Here is a 24,604-nt window from a genome sequence, read left to right on the forward strand (position 1 = left end):
ACGCCAGCAATCAACAGCGCGAGCCGAGACGAGCCGCGCGTTGGCGATGCGGCTGTGCCGCGAGGCGCGTCTTCTTCTTCACAGCCCTAATACTGGACTCGCGGTTTGCAGGTCGCTAGGTTTGCAGTCCACAAGGCAACAAAGTCGAATCATAGTGCTCGCGAAAAGACTGAGACCGACTCTGACCGCGGAGCTCTCGTCAAAATGGAGTACGTTGTAACACAAGCAGACGACACTTGCTGTGCGCCGGAAGTGCTGAAGTGTACTAAAAAACTATTCTTGTGTATTCTCTTTAAGTTATTTTCTTTTTACAAAAACAAAGTAACTAACATTCCAACTATTACGAGCATCATTTGTTCACCATAAAGTTGGAAAAATTATCGACCACGCGCCCTGGTCAGCCAATCAGATAGCTCGCCCATGTGACGTAATATGGGTTATTTGCATCATATGGGTAGGGGCGGCTTAAAATTCCGCCGAGCAGTGCGCTGCGATCGGCAGCGATGTGTATTTTTAAAACCTTATAATAAATTACACGCTTTACGCAGAGCACTTAGATGCATCAATTAATGATCAGAAGAACCTACTCTAACGACTCAGTACGTTTGTAGAAAATCGCCAAAATCGTTTCAGGGTCCCTTTAAAGGGCCCCTGAAACGGTTCGGACAAATTTTGTAGGCGCGTAGGGTACAGCTTAAGTAGAACATTCGCACCACAATTTAAGTGAAGCGTTACGTATTAATGGAGCTGCAAGCGATTAGAAGTTACCCTCCTCCCTAGCTATGCTTTTCCTCCTCAACTAGCTCGCCGAGCGAGTGGCGCTAAGCTCCGCCTTCACTGGTTCAGCGTCACGATGCGACGTCACATCGCTCACTTCCGGTTGTTTAGGAGCACGCCCCATCCCGCGCGAGACCTCTCCGCTAGCCGCTTGGCCATTGCTTGGCCGTCGACCGAGAGCTATCGAAGCAGCGTGCGTTGCGAGCATTCTGTCGTAGCGCCGAACGTGTCCGGTACTCCGCTAAAAACAGGCAAGGCAAGCTGGTCATTTCGGCAAATGACTGGAGGCATAAACTCAAGCTGATGAAGGAACTTTAGCGTAGACGTACGTGAGCAGCCTGATCGGTCTGCACGGTCCAGATACTTGCTGGCGCAGCGCTTAACCAGTCAAACAAAGCGCTAATATTGCTCTAACCAAGTGTAAAACATTATAAACATTTATAAATCAACGTGTTGATGATTACACTCCTGCGAAAAATACACACCAGCAGCAAAGAATACACTTCGTTGCTGCTACTGTGTATGGTTGAGCTCTGTGCCACCAGGTGGCTGCACCGTGCAGACCATTCACATTTGCCCTTCTGCTCATCTCGTGGCTCATCCCGGCACAGTCAAGCGGCCAGACCCTGTCCCCTTGCGCTTGCGTTTGCCCTAATACTGGACTCGCGGTTTGCAGGTCGCTAGGTTTGCAGTCCACAAAGCAACAAAGTCGAATCATAGTGCTCGCGAAAAGACTGAGACCAACTCTGACCGCGGAGCTCTCGTCAAAATGGAGTACGTTGTAACACAAGCAGACGACACTTTTGCTGTGTGCCGGAAGTGCTGAAGTGTACTAAAAAACTATTCTTGTTTATTCTCTTTAAGTTATTTTCTTTTTACAAAAACAAAGTAACTAACATTCCAACTATTACGAGCATCATTTGTTCACCATAAAGTTGGAAAAATTATCGACCACGCGTCCTGGTCAGCCAATCAGATAGCTCGCCCATGTGACGTAATATGGGTTATTTGCATCATATGGGTAGGGGCGGCTTAAAATTCCGCCGAGCAGTGCGCTGCGATCGGCAGCGATGGGTATTTTTAAAACCTTATAATAAATTACACGCTTTACGCAGAGCACTTAGATGCATCAATTAATGATCAGAAGAACCTACTCTAACGACTCAGTACGTTTGTAGAAAATCGCCAAAATCGTTTCAGGGTCCCTTTAACTTGAAGTGAGGCGGGGGGAAAACCCTTCTCTCTAAGTAGAAGAATTTAGTTATTTCATTGTGTGTGAGAGGAGCGTCTCGGTGTCCGGGGAGAGAGTCGCCCGACCCGAGGGCAGCGCGGTCGGTAAAGCTACGCGCAGCCTCGTGGGCAGACTCGTTGACGTTCAGAGGAACCCCCTCAATCGCCCCGACGTGTGCAGGGAACCAAAGGATCGAGTGCATGGAGGTGTTGCCGTGTTTGGCGCCTTTCAGAATTTGAACTACCTGCAGAGCTACCCGGCCTTTCTGGAATGCCCTGATGGCGGCTTTCGAATCGCTATACACCCTGTCTCTCCGACCGTCTTGCATGGCGAGTGGAGAGACAGGGCGAGTGGAGAGACAGGCCACTTGCTCGGCCACCTCTGGGTTCGTCGGCCGGACCGAAGCACAGTTGATAACTTTGCCCAGCGTGTCAACGACGGAAACCGCAAAAGCCTTGCCGTCTCGGTATGCAGCTGCGTCCACGAAGCTTGCTGCGATTTTGTCCCTGTTTATTATGCAAACTAGAAGTGAGGCGTGCAGACAGGACACAAGAGTAGAGAAGTGGACAACACGAACGCCGACTATCAACTGAAGGGAGCACTGAGGCGAAAAATGAAAGAAGACACAAAACTCATCTGCGCATGCTCAGGAATGGTAACACCACGTGTCAATCGGGTACACGTGCTGGTCTACGTGAGAGATAACTGTTAAGGCACTTAATCTCTTCCTTATGTAAAGTAATCGAAGGCTGACTCACGCACGCACTTCCACCATTATAGATATGCCAAGCCTCTACCATAAGACGCGTATCTTCATTCTTATGCCTGTACAGTATCGCTCATTCATCTAACTTTGGCTTGCAGTTACAATCTCGGCAATGTAGCGAAAGATTAGAAGGCGATCCACCGGTTAACGACCTTTTATGCTCCATTAGCCTCTGATTGATACACCGTCCCGTTTTCCCTACGTAGAACTGGCCACAGCTAAGGGGAATTTGATATACCACACCCATACGACATTCTGTAAAACTGTTGTTCTTATTGTGCTTCACTGGACAAATATCTGTTCGTTTTTTGCCTTTAACCCGCTCCTTTTTATTCTGTACGGCAGCGCATATCTTACCTAGCTTATTGGGAGCAGTGAAAGCAACATTAACATCATATCTACTAGCAACTTTTTTAAGCCTGTGCGACACTGAATGAATATACGGAATAGCCACTACTCTTTTTTTGCGATTACTGCTTTCTGTGATTACGTCCGTCCCCCTGGAAACAGACTTCTTTAGGCGCTCAGCTACAGCTTAGAGAAGACAACTGCTTGGAGACAACTGCTTAGAGAAAGCCTTAGGTGATAGCGTTATCAGGATATTTCGTTACGTTGATGATTACCTGATTTTCTGCAATAGGGAAGAATTAGACTCGGCTGCTACCTCAGTAAGTGAGCAATTTAAACTTTATGGGGGAGGATTAAAGTTTACCAAGGAATTACCTCAGCGACCCGTAATTCAGTTTCTTGACATTTTCTTGATCTTCGAACAAAATCATGTTTGTTGGCAGTACTCCCCAAGATCTTCGAAGCCGTTGCTAAACTTTCAATCCAAGCATTCTAAATTAGTAAAAAACGGAATCGCCATGTCGTGCCTTAAGTCTTCCCTCACAAGATCCTGCATGCACAAAATGAGCGCCAGTTTTAATGCGCAGGTCCGGCGCCTATTAGAAGCAGGTTATCCTAATGTAGCGGTGGCCACTGTAGCTGAGCGCCTAAAGAAGTCTGTTTCCAGGGGGACGGACGTAATCACAGAAAGCAGTAATCGCAAAAAAAGAGTAGTGGCTATTCCGTATATTCATTCAGTGTCGCACAGGCTTAAAAAAGTTGCTAGTAGATATGATGTTAATGTTGCTTTCACTGCTCCCAATAAGCTAGGTAAGATATGCGCTGCCGTACAGAATAAAAAGGAGCGGGTTAAAGGCAAAAAACGAACAGATATTTGTCCAGTGAAGCACAATAAGAACAACAGTTTTACAGAATGTCGTATGGGTGTGGTATATCAAATTCCCCTTAGCTGTGGCCAGTTCTACGTAGGGCAAACGGGACGGTGTATCAATCAGAGGCTAATGGAGCATAAAAGGTCGTTAACCGGTGGATCGCCTTCTAATCTTTCGCTACATTGCCGAGATTGTAACTGCAAGCCAAAGTTAGATGAATGCGCGATACTGTACAGGCATAAGAATGAAGATACGCGTCTTATGGTAGAGGCTTGGCATATCTATAATGGTGGAAGTGCGTGCGTGAGTCAGCCTTCGATTACTTTACATAAGGAAGAGATTAAGTGCCTTAACAGTTATCTCTCACGTAGACCAGCACGTGTACCCGATCGACACGTGGTGTTACCATTCCTGAGCATGCGCAGATGAGTTTTGTGTCTTCTTTCATTTTTCGCCTCAGTGCTCCCTTCAGTTGATAGTCGGCGTTCGTGTTGTCCACTTCTCTACTCTTGTGTCCTGTCTGCACGCCTCACTTCTAGTTTGCATAATGAATCCTTACCAACTAGCTCAGCTTTCTGTCGTTCTGTCCCTGTTTACTTGCTTTAGCATATTCAATGCTCTTGCCTTGCGACGACCTGCGTTGTGAACGGGATGAACGTTGCGGGGCAAAGGGGCGACCACGATCTTCTCCCATATTTCTCTGGGGATTTGGGTGTCTTCAGCCAAGTTCTTGGTTGGTGCGAGTCCGATCTCCTCGAGGATACGCCTGCCGGCCGGCGTGGTGGACAGCCGAGTTAGCTGGGCCCGTTCCTGAGCCTCGGCTATCTCCTCCATGGTGTTGTGTATGCCGAGCCGAAGGAGGTCCTCTGTATGCGTTCTGACGGGCAGCCCGAGGGCTCTCTTGAAGAATTTTCTAATGAGAGCATTAAGCTTTTCCCGCTCGGCTCTGAGCCAGTTGTGCATGGCCACCGTGTAGGTGAAGTGACACAGCACAAAGGCGTTGATGAGCCGAAGCAGGTTGTCCTCCTTGAGGCCACGATGTCTGTTCGTGACCCTTCGGACAAGGTGAAAAGCATTGTCGGTTTTCGCAATTATCTTGCGTAACGCAGTGCCGTTGCCGCCGCGTGATTCTATAAACATACCCAGGACTCTGATGGTGACGACTCTGGGTATCGGGTCACCGCTCCGAGTGAACAGGTGAGTAGTCTAACATGGAAATCGATTGGTTTTAATGACGTAATTTTGGATTGCCAAGCAATGGAATGGAATGGAAAAACTTTAATTCTCTATATCTCAGAGAGATTGGCGGTGGGCCGGTGTCTTCATGTTTTGAGTCCTGGCCGATTCACAAGGTCGGCGCCCCTATTCCAGGGCACCGCTGAGTCTTGCTGCCTCGCAGGCGTGGTGCACAATTGCCCGTTGGGCTGCGAGCTTGCTGCTGGTGAGCAGACCCTCCCATTGTTCCGCACTTGGGTTATTTACTTTATGGAATGCGAAATTACGCTTGCATTCCCACGTGATGTGGTATATAACGTGGGGGTTGTTCCACACCACGGACATGTATCCCTGTACTGGGTAGAAGCAAACATTTCTGTGACTGAACCCAATAATGGAGGCTCCAAAGATAGGATCACAGGCACTGATAAAGTTAGACCAAGAGAGTGAAGCGGGATTTCGAGTAGTCGTTTTCTCATAATAGAAAAAACGTCTGCAAGACAACAAGAAATTATCTATTGTCTCCGCTTCGCCACAGAATGAGCATAATGGTGAGGGGACCAGACCAGACCTGTGGAGGTAGAAGTTCAATGCAGGTATACGGCAGCGCAGCCTCGTTATGGACACTTCAATTTTCCGTGTTCGGCAAAAATCTCTGTGTCAAGGGTGTAGGAAATGTCCGCAATCCACAGAGTTGGTAATTGCGGAGCCTGATACTGCCTGTATAATGACCCTCCTGCGAAATCTAGCAGCTGTAACATGAGCAGTCAAAGGGGCAGCAAGGGAGAATCGGGCCACTTATCGATGCTTTGGCTAAAGAGTCTGCAATTTCATTTATGATTAGTCCTTTATGGCCAGGCACCCAAATCAAACGCACGCTTCTCAAGTACCCAGATACCAATGATATAAACGTCCTCATCACACGAGAATCACTGGAAGCAGTTAGGGATGAGCACAATGATAACGAATCAGTGACTATCACGGCTGACGTAATTGATGGTCCTAATTTGCGTAATGCCAGCACCACGGTCATGAATTCGGCTAAAAAGAGAGGTATGAAATCTGGCAGCCGAAGAGAAAATCTACAATCGAGAATCGGAGAAAATATTTCTACACCTGACTTTTCTTCACATTGTGAAGCATCTGTCGCAATTACAATGTTTGTTTGAAGGTATTTCAGATGATCTTGTAATATACCGTCTAGAATACGGTGTGGAAGTAATTTTGTATTATTAGGAAAAATGTCATCGAATTGAATAACCGTTGCAACAGCTCTGTCGGGAATAGGAAGCACATCGCATATGCGCACGCCCAAAGAGTCAAGCAATTTTTGCACGAATATAATTTGCGGGGTATGTAGTCGCGACCAGATGACAACGAAAAACAATACAGGTTGTGAAATAAAGATTGTTTGGGGATGACTCAGCAGTGATTCATAAATCCTTAAGAACGTCTGCACTGTCAAAAGCCGGAACCTGCACGAAAGGGGAGGAACACGGGATTCTAGATAAAGAATAGAATTTGCAACAAATTTAGGAAGACCTAAACACAGACGTAATGCTTCTCTTTCTAAGAGGATTAGAGGACGGGAATGTAGGCTGGAGCTTCAGAGAAGAGCACGCAACCAAATTCTAATACAGGGCGAACGTACATACGATATATCATTAGGAGTGTATCTCTTCTCAATCCTATTCGACGACTGCTCAGCCTACGTAGTATGCCAATTACACGGGTACCTTTTCCAGTCACATGATCTATGTGTGAGCGCCAGTTGAGAGAGGCGTTGTAAATAATTCCGAGGTATTTAACAGATTTCACCTGTGGTATGTCCTGAAGGTGGTAAGACAATGAAATGTGCACTATGTCACGTATCGGAAAAACGAGAACAGCACATTTGCAGGCATTTAGTGTAAAGGGACTAACATCTAACCACCTCTCCAGAGCATAAAGGTAAGTTTGCAGTCGTTGGTATAGCGTGTGGATGTCGTGTGCAGATGCAAAAAACGCAATATCGTCTGCATAAACATAAGTAGTTACTTCTTGATGACAAGGTAGTGTGCTCATGAGAATAATAAAAAGCATCGGGGAAAGGACTATTCCCGCACCTTTGGACCTTCTGTTCTCTATGCCACCCGCCATGAACCCACTGCCGCTGATGCCCCTGCTCCGAGCCTTCGCTACTGTGCTCGAACATGGCTCTTTGCATGTGTGCGCTCCATGAGTCTCCGAACGTCGTTGCGCCTTGATTGGCTACACTTACCGGCAGAGAAAGCTGACAAATAGATGTTCCTCCTTATTGTCACATGGTCTAGTACTTGTTTTTCTGTGCCAAGTCTCATTCTGCAACTTCAATAACTCGCCCAGCTTTCCATTCCGCCTTCAGTGCTTTTTCTGTGCGTCACTCTTCTACCAACGTACTAACAGCTGAAAAATTACTGTTCGTGTTCATGTATTATCTCAGTGATTGTCACTGGGAAAACCGCGCGAAGAACCTTCATGTGTAGACATGATACGCTTTTTTTTTTTTCTTCTGGAAAGCATGAACATTGCAAGTGTCCTATATGCATATGTATGCAGTTCGTGTTCATTACACAAAGGAGGGCCCGGTACGTATGACTTAGTGCGTTAAGTGACGTAATTTTAGTGATAAGCCTTGCATTCGTGGTGAAAGAAAAGTCGTGTTGTTCGCTTATTTCCCCTGGTCTTTGATTGAAGAATATGCCTTTCTGCGAATGTTTTCTATGTGTGCTGCTGCAAAAGCTGACTACGTTATGCTCCCCCTTGCAACCGTCACTCAAGCAGTGGCCAAGTGCAAAATAATGTGATGTGTATTTCCGTTTTCAGTGCAATGTTATTTTGTTCTGCCATGTCTTTTCTTTTTTCATTTTGTTCAGTAGTAATTAACATGTCACGCATTTTATACACTTCTGTGCAGGTTTATGTTCTTGTTTTCATTTTTTTTATGGCTGTAATAAAACAATCTTAGCATTTTACTCTATTTTTAGGTATTTTGCGTGTCATTGTTTTTGCCATTATCAGTGAATTTTCCCTTCCTTCAGTTGTCATGACTACGTCATACACGTCGTCCAGATATGTGCAATATATCAGTGAGTATATCATAAGCTCTCAGTGCGCATATCAGAATGAGTGAGTGAGTAAACAGTTTATTGAAAATAAATAAATTAAGGCACGATGGTTGTGGCCCATATCCTAGAGCCTCACTGGCACGAGCGGCTCGCTGGGCTTGGTCCAGAAGAGCGAATCGGCTCTCCCGACCCTCGTACACAGGCCATGCCTCCCACTGCCTATTCCTCATTAGTGGATGTTGGTGTAATATGGGGCTGTCTCTGTGCGGAGGCTTCCTGGGGCACTCCCATGTGATGTGTTAGTGTGTGTGTGTGTCTGTGCACCACGGGCACTCGTCAGTGAACCTCGTGGGGTGTACTCTGTGTAGGTGGTTCAGGTTGGGGTATTGTATTCGTCTGAATACGACGCCAGCCCCTCTCCTCTTGGCTGCTAAATCGGAGTGAGGATGTCCAAAACGTCTCCGCTCCTGCCTTTGCTGTAGGAGGATGTCACGAGAATTCGGTGGAAGGTCGTCGCTAGGCCATACCGTTGCTCAGACGTTTAATCCTCGAGCAATACGGTCTGCCCTCGTGTTTTCTGCAAGTCCCTCGTGTGCCGGACACCATATGATAGTGTGGTGCCCTTCTAGTTGATTGCCTAAAATTTTGAGAATTGATTGGGGTGCCGTTACATTTAGAAACAGGCGGCAAGCCACTTGCTAGTCGGATAATATGACAGCCAAATTTGTTTGGCGCTCGCCGTCCTGAATGGCCAAGGCGATGGCTGCAACTTCTGCCACGCATGCCGAGATGGTTTTGAAGGCTGCCGTTGTTATGCTGTTCTCACATGTAGATACTATGGTGAAGGTGTCAAGCTGGTTCGACTGGCATCCGTACAATATACTCCCGGTCCCATGCCAAAACGTTTGTGAAGAGCCTTTACTCTTGCTCTGCGTCGTCCGGGATGGTTCTTAATTGGGGTGCATGCTTTTGGGAATTGGGGCCACCGCGTTGTGCGATCGAACGTTGCGGTCTATGTGTGCCGTTTCCTCTCCCCAATCCCGGGGTCTCAGGGGAAAGCCTAACCTCGCCAATACTTCCCTGCTCTGAGTTGAAGAACAATGTCGTTCTTTCTGTGCATATAACGTCGCGACTGCATACTTGTCAGAAGTGTTGTGCGGACCCAGTCCCTCGAACCTCTCTGTGTTAGCGCATTCGGGGAGACCAAGGGCGGCTTTGAAGGCTTTTCTTATTATTGTGGTTGCCTGTAGGATCTCTTGGTTTGTCAAGGCCTGATACGGAAGGGCGTATGTGATGCGGCTAAACTCTTCTACACTTTGGTCTATAGGGCACTATATAAAAATTGTGTACATGAAACGGCTTTCGCGTTTTCTTGAGTTTTATTTTGTTGTTATTTCACTGTCTGTGAACTTTTGTGCTGTTCAGTAGTCATGTGCATGTCATGCATTTTTCACTTTTGTTCATTTTCTGAGCGTGTATTATACCAAGTTATGCGAAAATATTTGTTTTCGGAAATGGAAGTCAATGAAACGAGGCCAAGGATCCGTTGTGTTGGAAGTGGAATTTATACATGTTCTGGCAGATGCTAGTACACTCAAAGCTGCTAAAAGTTGTGGGGATGCGCGACCCTCGCGCCTCCCCTGATGTTTTTCCCGCATAGCGCGTCTCCTGTACTCCCGCTTCGCCGCGTGGCCTGCGTGACGCCCGCGCGGTTGATGTAGTTGAAGCGCAGAGCGCTTCAACTACATCAACCGCGCTGCTAACGCCGCGAGGTTACTTGGGCGCCGAAAGGAAGGCGCTTGCTCTCTTGGGGGTTCGGGAAGCAAGCGGGACGGACGTGCCGTGCCGCGCGCTGACCGATGCTTCGGCGAGACCGTCTCGCGTGGCCGCCTTCAAACGCGCCACGATTCGCGTGACTATACACGCGAACGACCAGGCGTTGGGATCCAGCATGGGGCGAACATATTCGCTCGCTTCCGGTCGCGGTAAGTCGGACTTCTAGACTTGTCGCGAGCCCATCGGCATGTTTTGTGGATAGCAACTCGGCTAGCAGGCAGTGATCTATGAAAGGTGCAATAAATGCCCTTGTGATTGTTTGCACTACTGTGTTGTCGTTCCTTTGTCCCAAGAGTACGGTGTGAGAATCCCACATCAGACCCCACAAAGTATGGACAAGACTGCGTGCGTGCAAACGCATAATGAACCCACGGCGCACCACGCGCCAGTTCACAAACAATGTCGCGTGCGCGCGATAAAAAAAAAGTGAAGGTGCGCGGGGTATGGGGAAGGGTGGAGAGGAGTCATCATAAAAAGAAAAAAAGCGCTAGTGTGAGGAGGCGCCGCGCGGCTGCTTTTCCTGTTGCCATGACAGCGCCAACAATAGTGTGCGCCGCCATTTTGCCAAAGTATCGCCCTCCTGCTAGGGCCGTAACTATTGGCCTCGAGCTCCATCACTGGAAAAGCTGGCACCACCGTCGGCGTGCTAAGAGGGATAACGTGGACATAGCGGCCGCGTCGACTACTTCGGGAGCGCCGAAGCGAGCTGAAAACGAGAGCTTAAATTCCCTCGTACGCTGCAGTCCTCGTTTAGTGACGAGATTTTTCCGCTTCGAGTGTCTACTTTTCAACGCTTGAAAGCGCTCTCTGCAATGGTCAGGCGGCGCGGCGATCGGCTCAGCCGTCAGCGCCACCGTGTCAGTTGCGCGAAACACCGAGGCGGCCACTGCTGCGGAGGCATGCGTTTGCGGCGCTCGTTTGAAACCTTTCGGACGTTCTAAATTCCGGTTTTGAGGCAATCGAAAACGTCGAGGCCCATTTTTGACCACCGAAGCTTGAGAAAGGACATCAAATTTACGACTACAACCACGTATACCGTGTCAAAGAAGTAAACAGCACGGACATCACAGTGAGATGCTTAACATAAATTGTGGTGTGTTAGGTGCCCAAAACCACGATCTGATTAGGAGGCACGCCGTGGTGGAAGACTACGGGATAATTTGGACCACCTGGGGTTCTTTAACGTGGACATAAATTTAATTACACGGGTGTTTTGGTATTTCGACCCCATCGAAATTCGGCCGCCATGGCCGGGATTTATTCCCGCGACCTCGCGCTCAGCAGCCCAACACCGTAGCCACTAAGCAACCACCGCAGGTCTCGAAGTATTTGTCACAACAGAGTATGCTTACGACGTCGATCTCAAAGTCTGTTAACAAATCATTATTTTATGCCACTTAAGTGAGCAAATACGGCCGTGGACGTCTTTGAACTGTCATTTGTTGTTTCCTTGATTGGAGCGTGCCTTGCACCTCACATTGTGGAGGTTTTGGCGAATTGGCAGGTAAGTGCTTTTTTCTCCGTTGACAAAGTGCCTCGAGCATATTCTGGTATTGCCGTTCGGGCTCGAATGTGAGAGGGCATTCCCGCTGAAGACTCATAGAGAGCAATCAGCTGAGACTAAACAACGTGAAGACTGAACAAATATGCGCTTGTGTGCGCGAGGGAAATGCTAATTTTCGAATACTCGACGTGTTCTGCAGTGTATTCCAACCTTAGTTCTGTTGTTCTAAGCCCGAGAAAACATCGGCACGAATGAGCTTGGTTCCAGCATTCACGTCTTGATCTTGGCGCAGGAAGAAGCACAGCGCATACAAAGCTCCAGCACGGAGCGCTTACGAAGCTAGATTTGACACCTAACAACCACTGCGCGTTTGTTTTGGAGCAAGACGAGCTAAACTATCAAAACTGATTTACAACAGCCGGAATCAGTTCACGCGTTTTTATGCAGTTGACGCTTCATTGTGTGTTTTTACAGATGCCGCTGCTGGCTCTTTCTCACATTTTCTTCTTGTTTTTGCACTTACGTCTTACTTGTTTAACAGCAATTCGCAAGACCGACACGAACCGCGACGATCCACTTCAGCCGCCGGGTTGCTTCCCCCGGTTTTAAAGGGAAGCGGTACAACTTGATGCCGACATCCCCTTCGCGGTTATGACAGTCCTTAACGCAGCAGTATCTGCGCTTGTTCTTTTTGTTCACACTTCTCACGAAGGAGCTACCAAGAGGCCGCGGAGAATCCATTGGAAAATTGGAAAAGCAGGCTTGCAGGCGGGCCTGAGTGGCGAGGGCCTACCCGCGGGTGCTCACCGCCGCTGCCAGGTGGCGCGACACGTACAGGCAAACTGCATTGCAGGCCTTTGAAGGTGCGCAACATGGTAGGCTACTACTGCTCGGTGCCGCAGTGCCGAACGTACGCAACGGAGGCCGCTGTCAGCCTTATTCACACGTAGCCGCAGAATAAGAAGCTGCGTGAATCTTGGCTCGCGAAACATAAAACCGACAAACAGTCATCGGCTACAACTCGGGTATGCAGCAAGCACAGACGCGAGGAAGGTTTCTGCTACGGCGCTGGGTCTACGATGTTCGAAAACGCGCACTGAGGCGCTCGCCCGAGTCCGCCGCCCGACTAATGTCGTGACGGTTTGATCTATGAACTTGTCGATGCTATAGATACTGGCAAGTTCACTGGAGTGGAAAGGAAGCGGTAAGAAGCACATTAAAAAGAAGCATGACATATGGTCATGTTTGTGTTTTGAATTAATGCACTGGATTACAAATAGAAGCAGCGGGAAATCGCACGCCGAGAACACCGATAAACATACAATGCGACGCAACTCGAGAAATAATACTGAAACGTCCAAGAATTTAGAAAAAAAAAAAGATTGAATCGTCGCTACGGCACATCACAGTCCCGACCGGTAGGCGTCGAAGTCTCTACAATGAAATTATTTTTGAACAGCTCTGATAGCACCAACGCAACAATGGTTGCTTGTATACTGTCAAATGCTCATATTCTGCGGCCTAAAGCTATGGCATGGTGCGAAAACGTGCACGCGGCGAAAGCGAAAGAGTGCGCGGACAATCGCGCAGACGCGCAGTCGGTGGCTGCGAATCTGTGCAATCGCTGCATTGAGGCTTCATTCTATTAGGCTTCATTTAGTTATACAAACACTATAAGAACATATTTCACATAGTTTGCTCTGAGCGTTTACCTACCTTTCACGCAAGAAGCCGGTTCAGGAGACTCCATTGCGGCGACCGCGCGCAGTGACCTTCACTGTACGTATTCGGTAAAGAGACAGAGTACGTAAACGATTCTGTGCTTTCAGTTTGCCCAAGATTATTATTTAGACAATAAAAAATTTCTCTTGTTTCGAAAGTACTTACATAAATGTCCGGGAGAGCTCCCGCGTGGTGTTTTCAGTGAGCGCTGCCAGCAAAACCTATGAGGAGCGCGCCGCGCGATTCCTCATACTACGCCAGCGAGGCGCTTCCGATAGATGGCGACTCCGTAACTCCTCGCCGCCAATAGGGGCTATGAAGGTCGTCTTCGCGCTAGCGTCGAAAGAGCGTCTGTTTAAAAACAGCCAATGGCAGCCATGGGGAGATTCACCCCTGGGGCACTACCAGTCGGTGCGGTGACCGGTGCGATGTGTCAATAATATATCGCGAAATAACACGTACCGAGCTGCGCTCAAATTTCGCCTTAGAGAGTATCGTAATAGTCGGTGAATTTTTAGGCAATTGAAAAGTTAATGACAACTTAAAAGTGACCTCAGATGGTGGGCGATAGAACTCAGGCGATGAAATTGGGGCGCGGACGGGAAGGGGGGAGACTTCGGGTCCCCGAGCCTGCCCCCCCCCCCCCTATGTAGTGGCCAGTGGCCGCTTATGTGGCCAAACGAGCCATTTGTTTTATACTGGATAAAAATAAACTAGACTTCTTTAGTATAATGCCCGACAGCTCCGTTGCATTGTCATATAAACATCCGTTTTTTTTTTTTTTTTGGTGGCCGTTATAGTTATGTGGCAGGCGTGGAACCATTCACAGTACTTAGCTTTATCTGCACCTTTCTTTATATAAATCATGACACTGTAGGACTAAAGAAAATTGTTGCACGTTTGTTGCACGTACAGACTGTACCATTCGAAGGAGTGTTTGGTTCTGGTAACATTTAGTGGCGCCTGCCGTCGCAGTACAGTGAACTAGAATATAATGTATTCTAGTTCACTGTAGTCGCAGCAACAGACATGGAGGAAGGAACATACGGTTTTCTGTAGCCGGGGGGGTGGGGGGGTGGATTAAGAGTTTAGCTAGTTGACTGTTTTCGGGCGCTGCTGATTGGCTGGAGCTGTAAGAGTAAAAATGAGAAAGTGAGGTTGACAGTATCAATGGATAGTCGACCATGTGAACTTTTACAGAATACCCCCTTGAAGTTCCGTTCTGGACACTGTCAAACCTCTTCCTCCATGCTGCCAATGAAATTCCGACAAGTAGAATTCTTCGATGTTGGCGTTTAGAGCCAAGTTGAAAGGCCGTAACAGCCAAGTCAACAATATGGCCGAATTGTCCAGAATACTCATACATAGAGGGGAAAAAAAAAAGCCTCGGCCGATGCAGACTGCACCTGCCTCGGCAAGCGAACCTTGCTTGGCACCACCCTCTCCACCCTTTAGGGCCTACATCTGCGTGTTGGCTCTTACGTGTTAGGGCTTACAAGGCATTGTTTGGCTAGCGAGATTTTAGTGACACCCTCAACCCGGTTGGTCCTCACCACCTGCACTTCGCTCTGCTCCACCTCCCCCCACCCTCCAAGGATTGGTTCTACGCCAATTACCGCTTGCCTATCACATGGTTAAAGCGGCGAGGGCTTATTTCCATTACATGCATATTGCGAATGTATGAGACTTAAATATATAGGCTTAGAAATTTTCATGTGATGCTCCCTCCCAGTTTTTTGTTTTTTTTTCCTTTCTCCATATAACACCACAGGACCATCAGAGAGAGTAGCTAAGCAGAGAGGCAGTAGTCACGTACATTGAGAAGCAGCACCGCTTTCTGCGAGCCGCTCGATCTCACGCTATCGGCTTAGTGGTAGTGGCTGTATCGCTCTCCCCCACTTGAACACTGCAGTACAGAAGTGCTGATCTCTGGAAGATTTCATTTTACTATTGCCAGTGGCACTGCTTACTCACGACGTCTATAAAAAAAATCCGGCCTAAGGCTACCGTACTTATAATTGTGTGGGAATTAATGTACACGAAATGCGGCAGACATTACAGGAAGTGGAAAGAAAAAGCAGGTGATCTTTTGCAAGAAACTGTAAGCTCCCTGCTGCAAGCACAAGAACGATAACAGGCTCAGGAGCACCAACACATACGTCAGCTCAGAAGGTGAAACAGCTTTCTAGCTTTGCCGAATGACCACAATGTTCAGTCAACTCCAAACATATACAGTTATACATCTTTTATTAAGACTTGAAAACAGCACATACAAATAGAAGTGTTGCTATAAGCATAGAATATAAATGCAGTATGCTGTATGCAGTACCATTTCTCTGCAAAGAGAGCACATTGTTTTGCTGCTGCTAAATCCAAGACAAGGTATGGAAAAAAAAAAACATGACGTGGTGTTCTTACATCTCCACCACAAACAGCTGTCAAGAAAGCTGGATAGACAGTTGTGTTCTTCGGTTTTTCAGCAGAAATAGCACAAGCGTTCATCCACAGTATTGGTCCCAAAATGCACATCACCCCTGGCAGAATGTGCTTCAAGCATTAAAGGGACAAGAAAGGCAAACATTGAACAAACTTAGGTTGTTGCAAAAGCCTTCTAGAAACATGACAATGTCTGTTTTATGCCAAGATATGACTTTGTTGCAAAGAAAACATGACTGAAAGAGACAGTATAGTATTTGCACTATTCAAATCATCCACAATGGGTGGGTTGGCTTAAGTAGGTAAATTATTTGCACTGTTGCTCTTATGTGTCCTACTGCGCAGTGCATTAAGGCCTGCTTTGAGTCAGAGGGCCACACATATAGGCGTGCCATACTTCCAAATATAATGTAGAAAATATCATGAAGAGGTTGCACCAGGGAGTTAAGAAAAATATTATAAAAGGTGCCCAGACTGCATTACATTTATGATGCAATTCAACGGAATTAGCTTTATAGATTGTGCAAGTACTAAACGATTCAAAAATTTTCATTGTGGGCTTTTACATGCCAAAAGCACTATCTCATTACGAGGCAAACCATAGTGGGGGGGGGGGGGGTGATGCAAGCAATCACTGCATTTTTACAGAGGCAGCACCAATCTTATCCTAACTGTACATCACTTTCTCATTTACAAAAGCTTTGCTTTTGGTGAAAACACTTTTTGTAAAATTAACTTTGAATGTCTTGGAGCACCAATCTATCACTTCATATTGGCTTAATAAGGCAATCAGGCCTAAGCCTACCTTTAGTGTCCCTTTAACACTTTCAAAACACTGACGACAAGACTATATGACACAAAACATTTCTCACCTCAGCTGCTCCTTTCCCACCAAAAACATTAAATGGAAATAATGGAAACAGTCTTGCAACAAGGAAACACTAATGCAGCAATAAACATTATCGCAACACTGTGATGCTTTGCAACTTTTGAGCTAGCGTTGTGCGTGCTGTTACACTCATTAGCTGAATGTGTACAAATGGTTGTATCACAGGACATGTTGAAGCTGCACACTGCAGTAGGTACACACACATACACACACAAGGAAAAATATTTCTTGGGCATTGCTTCATGTGCAGGGAAAGTTGGTTTAATACACTTGTACAAGTTCCCCAGCCCTAACACAGCTTTGTTCCTTACGGTACTGCAACTGGAAAGACAGAATATGGGTAATGGCTAATGGTCTACATTCTTCGAGTTTTTTTTAGTAATATAGATACGATCTTGCCACATTACCTGGCTCACATGGCTTGTTTTCAAGAGCTGAACGAAGGGAAAGAAAAAATTATTGTGAGCCACAGCTCATAACAAACTGAGGGACATGCAAAACGCTGCATGGCGATGCAGAAAAGTGCACACAACATGGAAATCAGGTAGCACCAGTAAGAATGAATGAATTGCACTGAAATATTGCAGCAATTACATGAAACACAATCAGAAAGTGAACACAAATTATGTGTAATTCCCATAAACAGCTGCAGGGTTACAAGCGATTGGAGTTGCAAACAACATTCATAACGAAAAAAAAGACACCTTTTTGTTCATTAACAAAAGATGCGCTGTCATAAAATGGCCCTCTTTCCCAAAGTGTGTTTTCAGTTACTTTATGAGAATTATACTTTTGATATAAACAGTGAGGATTATACACACTGCTGGATACAAATCCTAGGCTTGATGCCTTGGTTAAAACTTTTGGAGGTCTGTTTGTATTAAACCACAATTAAAGAAAAACTGGCTTTGCAAACCAGTCCCAACAGAATCCTCATTAGTGTCTTGGCCCATTGTACAGCTGAAAGGTTCTAGCACATCTAACATAATCAAAATTAAGATGATTTTTCAGGCACACGATAGAGAGACTTACTATTTGACACAGAATGTTCTAAGTTATGAAAATAGTGTCCTAGAGACTAGCATAAATAGACAAGTCAAAACAACTACAAGCGCGCGGTGCAACTTGAAAAGCTATTGCAACAATAGTTGAACCTTATGCAGGGGAAGCGTGAACCTTGTACAGCATCTCAGTGGTTGCTTGCCGAATTTGTGGCATCCGTGCTGTTCAATGCATTCTTCATGAACAAACCCTAGCAACACCTAAATACTTATAATTTTACATGCTTTACGATCTATTCTTCACGTAAACAAATTGTGAAGGACAGCAATTTTGACAAGAGATACGAGTCTCAATTTTTGGTGCTTGGCTTTATCATGATGCTTCCTCACTATGTTATTGAGTTCGACAGAGATAGAATACAAGTACATTTAGCGATATGGTTATGCAGTTTGACATAAATAATTAGTGGTTCAATGAGTAGGTACCCTATAGAGGTACCTACTTAAGGCAGAGAAATCAGCTCATATCTGCAAGATTGGATATAATCACACACACAAAAAAAAATTCATTTCATCATTTTTCTTTCCTTTTTTGTAGCAGCTTGTGTGATGCTAGCAGAACTCCTTAAATCATCATATGAACCAGGATTGAGAGCCCTCACAAGTCATGACAATAAAAGATCCTTTCTAGCATTAACACACTTCGGCATGCATACAGGTAACTTCACCACATTGAAAAAAGCCCAAACAGCACTTCATGTCAATGAAGTGGAATGCAAGGAGTCCCCAAGTTCGGAGATTGTGCCACAAAGCACAATTTTCCTTCCAGAATATTCTTGCGCTGCATCAGCACAAGAATGGCAACGAAACAAGCATAACACAATGCAGGTTCCAGCCATTTCATTCAAATACAGCACCACATTAAGCTAAAAAGTCGGTGCTATTGCAGCCAGAACAATATGGTCTTAGAAAACTTCTTTTAACCAGAAAATGTGCTCAATACAACTAAGTTTGACATGGACATGCTCATTATAGGTTTTATGTACAGAGTCTGAAATATGAGAGATTAATTTAGGCCTTCTAAACTGTGTGTGCAAAAATTCTGCATTAAATTGTCATTTCAAAAGCCTTATATTTATGGCAGGATCCTGTGTGCAATAATGGCTTCTTAAGTTCTTCAGTTTCTGATCATGTTCATTTGATTTTATGACTAAGTTAATTGTCAAATGCTTACATGCAACATCATATTCGGAGAGCAAGTGCAGTTGGCTTCAATTTAATCTAGGAGACACACATCTCACCTCCAAGTGCATCAAAGAAGAGCCCTTTTCCTGCACGAAGAATCAAACATGTAAGCTGAGAGTTACAAGAAGTTGCACTGACGCTCTCATTACAAGAGTTTGGGCACAAACAAGCTAAACATTTTGCATAGCTTTTGGGTTCTTGTGGATTTCGTGGTATGATTTCTATATGTTGCATAGCACATCAACACACAATCACACATATTATATATATATATGACATACTAACGGGTCAGTCAATTATAAGCTTAAATACTGAATTACGTCAGACAGTTGTTAGTTTCAGATTACAAATGAGAATGAAGAACTGTATTGAACACAATCCAATAACAGAATCAGTATCGAAAAATACAATAGTCTAAAATAAAATCAGCGACAACATAATGGCATAAAAAGCTTATGCATTACAGCAGCTACGATGCACAGCTTACATATACAGAGCAGCTACTAAGGTACAATTCACTATTCTAAAAATAAACGAAATTAAAAATACATACATTCATATCATTCTGACACCTCAGAAGCAACGCTTTTGTTGATTGGTGCCCGATTTCACGGGGACCTGTTTTTAAGCGCAACACTGCGGCCAGTTTACATAACACCACTTTCAAGTATGAAAAGTATAAATCACACTCAACAACTAAACCACAGTGTGACAACACACAGAAATGTTGGAAACATTACCTTCCAGCATTTGCGCTCATTTTGTGCAATAAGTGTAATGCAGTAACAATCTCCAAGCTCACAAAAAGTACAAACTGTAAGTTATCCAGGCATGTATACGGTTGCCCGATATAAAATTGTTTAAAAAATACTATGTTGTAAATCAGTCACATCAAAGCAATGTTATAGTGGTCCACTGAACAAATTAAATAGAAGCAATTTCATATTTGGGACATGGCAGTTGTGCAGTCAGTGTCATGTGAAGACCATATGTCCCCTCCAGCCTCACAGACTTAATATCATACAAAATCAGTCAACTCCCGTTAACTCAAGCTCCTACAAACCAGAGGTCTTTATTTGAATTAGGGGACCTCGAACAAAATAGGGCACAGTACCAAATCTTTACTTTATATAAACAAATGCGTGCACAAAATGTAAGACTGACTGATGGCACTGTGAGGTTCCACAGTTTTTGTGCACACAAATTCTGAATATCAGAGCTGTAACATGTGATGAGACTGGTGGTACCGATTTGCAGTGGTGCCCATCATGATCCACAGCAGCCTGAATATCAAATGTGGGATTACTATGATGACTGACACTTTATAAATGCCCTCTCGAGAGCTGTTTTTGGTGCCTTACTCTGAACTGGGAAACCAATGTTTTTAATTAATGTGACCCTGCAATATCATTTAACAAACTTCTAAAATGCTTTGCACATTGGGGGGAAGTGCTTCAGCAACCTGCAAGCAATTCTTTATAACAGCTTTTATTACTTTCATAAATACCAATTTTTTCTTTGTTTTCTCCCAGAATGCCACCTTCTTTGATGCACTGTCACAGAAGGTAGAGCTGAACTCAATGTCGCCTGGCCACAAGTAAATTTCATTTACGTTTTTCTTTTATGCACCAGCAAATAAATCACCAGTGTTGTGCCAGGTTGCACTCACTTGAATTTTTCACCCCCCATGTGTTTCCATGCTCTTTTACGTACACTGAGTGCAGCCAAAATGAAGCATGCTGTGTGATTCCTTTCTTTTCTTTTTTTAATACTTGCCATTCCAGCTACTTTACTCTTAAAAGGTCTACTTTACTCTTGATCTTAGTGGCTGGTGCTGATTGGTTGTGACAACTAAAGAAGTCAAGCCAACAGTAAGCTTTAATAAAGAAATGTAGCCATTAACCTTCAGGCAATGCCTTCATGTCATAGATCTAAAGGAAGGGTGTCGAGGGCTAATTAAACAGAAAAGTACAAATAATCTTCTGAGTATATTACAGATTTTTCTGCTGCCTTCACTGAGTAACATTTTGCCTAGGTCATCGTGAGAGCACTACTTGGTGACTGCAAGGGCTCATTTGCCATGCTCAAGATAATGTTGCAGGGTACCTTTACCCAAAAGCCTCCTTCAAACTTAGTGGTTTCAAAATGCATTCAAATCATAGTGTTTGAATTAACTACCAAATTAAACAGCGTTTGAATTATCGCGAGTTGACTGTACTTGATAAGTCTAATCTCACTTTGGCACAATGCATCATTCACGACAAAGCAGTGGTTTTGGCAACTGCTCCTTCCGTGTTACAATATATGGGCAAAATACATCTCACCACTCTCATACAAACCTGCCATTTTTCACATCTCCAACACTGAAAGTGAGCAGAGAAACAACAAGATGTCTTAACCCTTCAAAGGACAGGTTGCCATAATCTCAAGAAATGGATTCAAATGCATAAGTAATCATGCCTGCTAGCTCCTCCATATAAACATTCAGTCTAAACAATACCCTGCCAGCTACCCAAGCAACGTACCATCACAGAATTTCCCTTTAGGAAACAGCTTGCTTTTGGTATAGTAGCATCTTAAATGCTCCCTGCTGTACAGGCTACATACATCTGTACTCTAACATCCCATGACAATTCTAGAGGCAGTCAGGCCATCACACTGCCACAGAGCAAGAGTTGGGCTCATTCATTTCCAAAGCTCAGTCAATTTGGCTCTGAAGGTCTCCACAAAAATTTCAGTGCTCACTCTCACATGCTGCGCATCATTAGCAGCCTTGAAAAATGTGCTATTCTCTACAAACGACCTGACAGCCAGGAATGTGCGAACAGCAGCTCAAAAGGAGCAGCAGCAAAATACCATCAGTGCCACTTGCAAAGGGAGGTAACTCAGTCCACCGAGGTGTCACAACTAAGGATAGCAGAATAAGCATGTACCCTCAATGACGCACCTATTTCATGTGTGGCTGCAAGGTACTTGGTTGTCAAGTTGTGCCAGCTTGTAATCAAAAGCTGATGCTTCAATCCGACCATCATCATACACAGATGGTTATGGGGAAGCAAGTGCAGCAGCAATTGGTAGCAGGCAGGTTCTGGTCAATCTAGGAACATATGTCTGCGTTTTCTTCATCCTGACCGAGCAGGTACCCTTGCTTAGTCTTTTCAGCTTTGTCTCTCAGACTGCTGAACAGTATGGTGAACGTTGAGCCACGAGTGGATGACTTGAACTGTGCACCGGTCTTGGCAGGCACATCATCTAGACCACAGTGGAGTGACAGGTCATCATAGTTGGAACTACTAGAGTTGCCCTGCCGCTGAAGTTCCGAAAGGTACTGTTGGGTTTCAAGGGCAGCCCGTCTTGGTTTCTTAAACCTAAGGAGAAACCACACAAGGAATAAACTGTTAGGAGTACACAGCACTCTTCCCAGCCTAGCAGATTAGACCCACTTTTACATTCTGGCTTAATTTCATAACGTGGTGTTCACAGTTATTGATTTTTCAATTTGCCATGCAATTTACCCATTGGTATCCAAGCTTCCCAACTTTGAACTCCTTCACAATGACGCTGTCTTAGCCCATTGATATTGCCACTACAACCAAATATGACTGTACCAAGCTATTAGTTTGGTGCAATGCATTCAGTAAAACAAGCTGCAATTAGTTGGATAAACAAAAATGACTTTCTCGGAAGACAAAGTTTTAAAAAAGATGCACTTCAGTAAATAGCTGCACCTTCAAACCCTGACTAGAAAAAAATGAAAAGAAATTGCTTAATGCTCACAAAAAGAAGAGAGATTAATTACAAGCCCACACTAGAACCTGGGCACACTTTTGTAAAAACCATGTTTTCACTCATGAAGCCAAAAGTTTAATGCACATCTTTAAACTGACATACCTTAATAGACATCTTGAAACACTACTCTATCATCACTTCTGCCATTGGTGTCCCTTAAGCGAATTCTGACACTTCTCACATACAACGCACATATACAATGGTTGATTTCAAAAATGACCATGGCAAGGAAAGCCATGCAATGCCACCTCTACTTACAGCTTGAGCATGAGTGAAAACGAGACTACAGAGACACTTGACATGGCCATGGCTGCAGCTCCCATCCAAGGCCTTAGGACGACACCATACGGCATGAAAACACCTGCACAGCAAGCCACACATATTATCTCTAACAATATTGGCACAACCAACCACACTTGCCAGATGCATTATATCTTTGGTATATATATATATATATATATATTATTACGATATCACCAAGCAATGGTCAAGAGACGCGCTACCGTGAGAACGACGATTAAATTGGTCAGTGCGCTTGGCGCGAGCGAATGTCGGCCTGGCTGCCTGGATCCAGTGTAAATAGCCTGTAAATAGCCTCTTCTGTCTGTGTCTTTCCACACGCAACATTCTGGTGGAGGTGCTGGTGCTGTCACGGCACTCATCGATACAGGAGCACATCTTTCCATTATGAGTGCTGCCTTCCGACAACAACTGAACAAGCTCCACACCCCAGCGTCGGCACGCGTCGTCTGCGTAGCAGATGGCGGTACTGTTCCTATCATCGGCATGTGTACGGCACGTGTCAGCATCGCTGGCCGCCACACTCCTGTCCTCTTCACCGTCATTGCTCATTGCCCCCATGACTTCATTCTCGGCCACGATTTTCTCTCCGCACATTCTGCTCTTATTGACTGCTCTTCCAGTACCCTTCGCCTTGAGTTGCCGATGCTCGCAGAACCTTCTGACACACCCCACTTCCGCTTACGTCGCACCGGCTTTCTTCGCCTGCAGCCAAATCCAATAGCCTACATTGAACTGTTGTCTTTCCCACCAGTTCCTGATGGCGAGTACCTCGTCACTCCTCTGCCCGACATTCCTATAAGGTATGACGTTACAGTGCCTCACAGTATACATAATATTACTGGGAACTGTACTCGCATGCCTGTCTGTAACTTTGGATTGGCAAAGCAAATTCTACCGCAAGGTATTTACCCTGCCACCATTGATTGTCTCGGCGACCAATACGTGGCAGCGTTATCGACCGGTGGTTCTCGCAAGCTTAGCGTGGCCCTTGCGCCAGCCTCGGGTGCCGATCCCAATATAAAGAAAATGGTTGCGACGGACCTGTCCTCTGCGCCTGCTGAAGAGCTTTGCCAGGTATTTATAGTCCTATGGAGATATTTTCGACATCGACGATCGCCCTTTAGGCCGGACGCTCGCAGTCAAGCATCGTATTCTTACTGGCGATGCTATGCCTATTCACCTACCAACTTCATCGTCGTTCTGGTGGCGGCTCGTCTCTTGAACCTTCAACATCGCTGAATGATATCGTAATAATATATATATATATATATAAAAAGCCAACAAACATTCACACCAAAGACAACATACGGGAAATTACTTGTACTTTACTAAACAAATTAAAGAAATTATAAATGAATGGAAATGAAAGTGGATGAAAAGACAAATTGCTGCAGGTGGGTAATGATTCAAGTCTTCACAATACACGTGCAATGCTCAACAAATTGAGCTACCGCGGAGTCATTTCCCCATCCACTTTCTTTGGTATTTATGTTTCCTACTAGAACCTTGGGAGTGTCAGTCAGCGCCACCACTCACAAACTTTGGCAGCGGATCTGGAACATCCTTTCTGATGAAGGCGTCACA

At 45.3% G+C, this 24,604-nt stretch overlaps 1 protein-coding gene across 11 annotated transcripts in view; it reads right to left on the bottom strand.

Annotated features, from left to right (window-relative positions):
* Positions 1 to 15,587: 15,587 nt before the first annotated feature.
* LOC135898863 (copper-transporting ATPase 1-like) overlaps positions 15,588 to 24,604 on the bottom strand; it is a 75,457-nt gene continuing 66,440 nt past the window's right edge. For 4 of the 11 annotated variants that reach the window (XM_065428037.2, XM_065428038.2, XM_065428035.2 and 1 more), the window contains 2 exons: positions 22,976 to 23,078; positions 15,588 to 22,296 (listed from right to left, as the gene is read on the bottom strand). In XM_065428037.2, coding sequence (XP_065284109.2) covers positions 22,026 to 22,296; positions 22,976 to 23,078 — 374 coding nt within the window. In that variant the 3' untranslated portion in view covers positions 15,588 to 22,025. The remainder of the gene's footprint in view (positions 22,297 to 22,975; positions 23,079 to 24,604) is intronic. The other 7 variants (XR_010563434.2, XR_010563433.2, XR_010563432.2 and 4 more) reach the window with 7 other exon arrangements.

Source organism: Dermacentor albipictus, chromosome 3, assembly GCF_038994185.2.
Source record: "Dermacentor albipictus isolate Rhodes 1998 colony chromosome 3, USDA_Dalb.pri_finalv2, whole genome shotgun sequence".
In the NCBI taxonomy this organism is placed as follows: Eukaryota; Metazoa; Arthropoda; class Arachnida; order Ixodida; family Ixodidae; genus Dermacentor; species Dermacentor albipictus.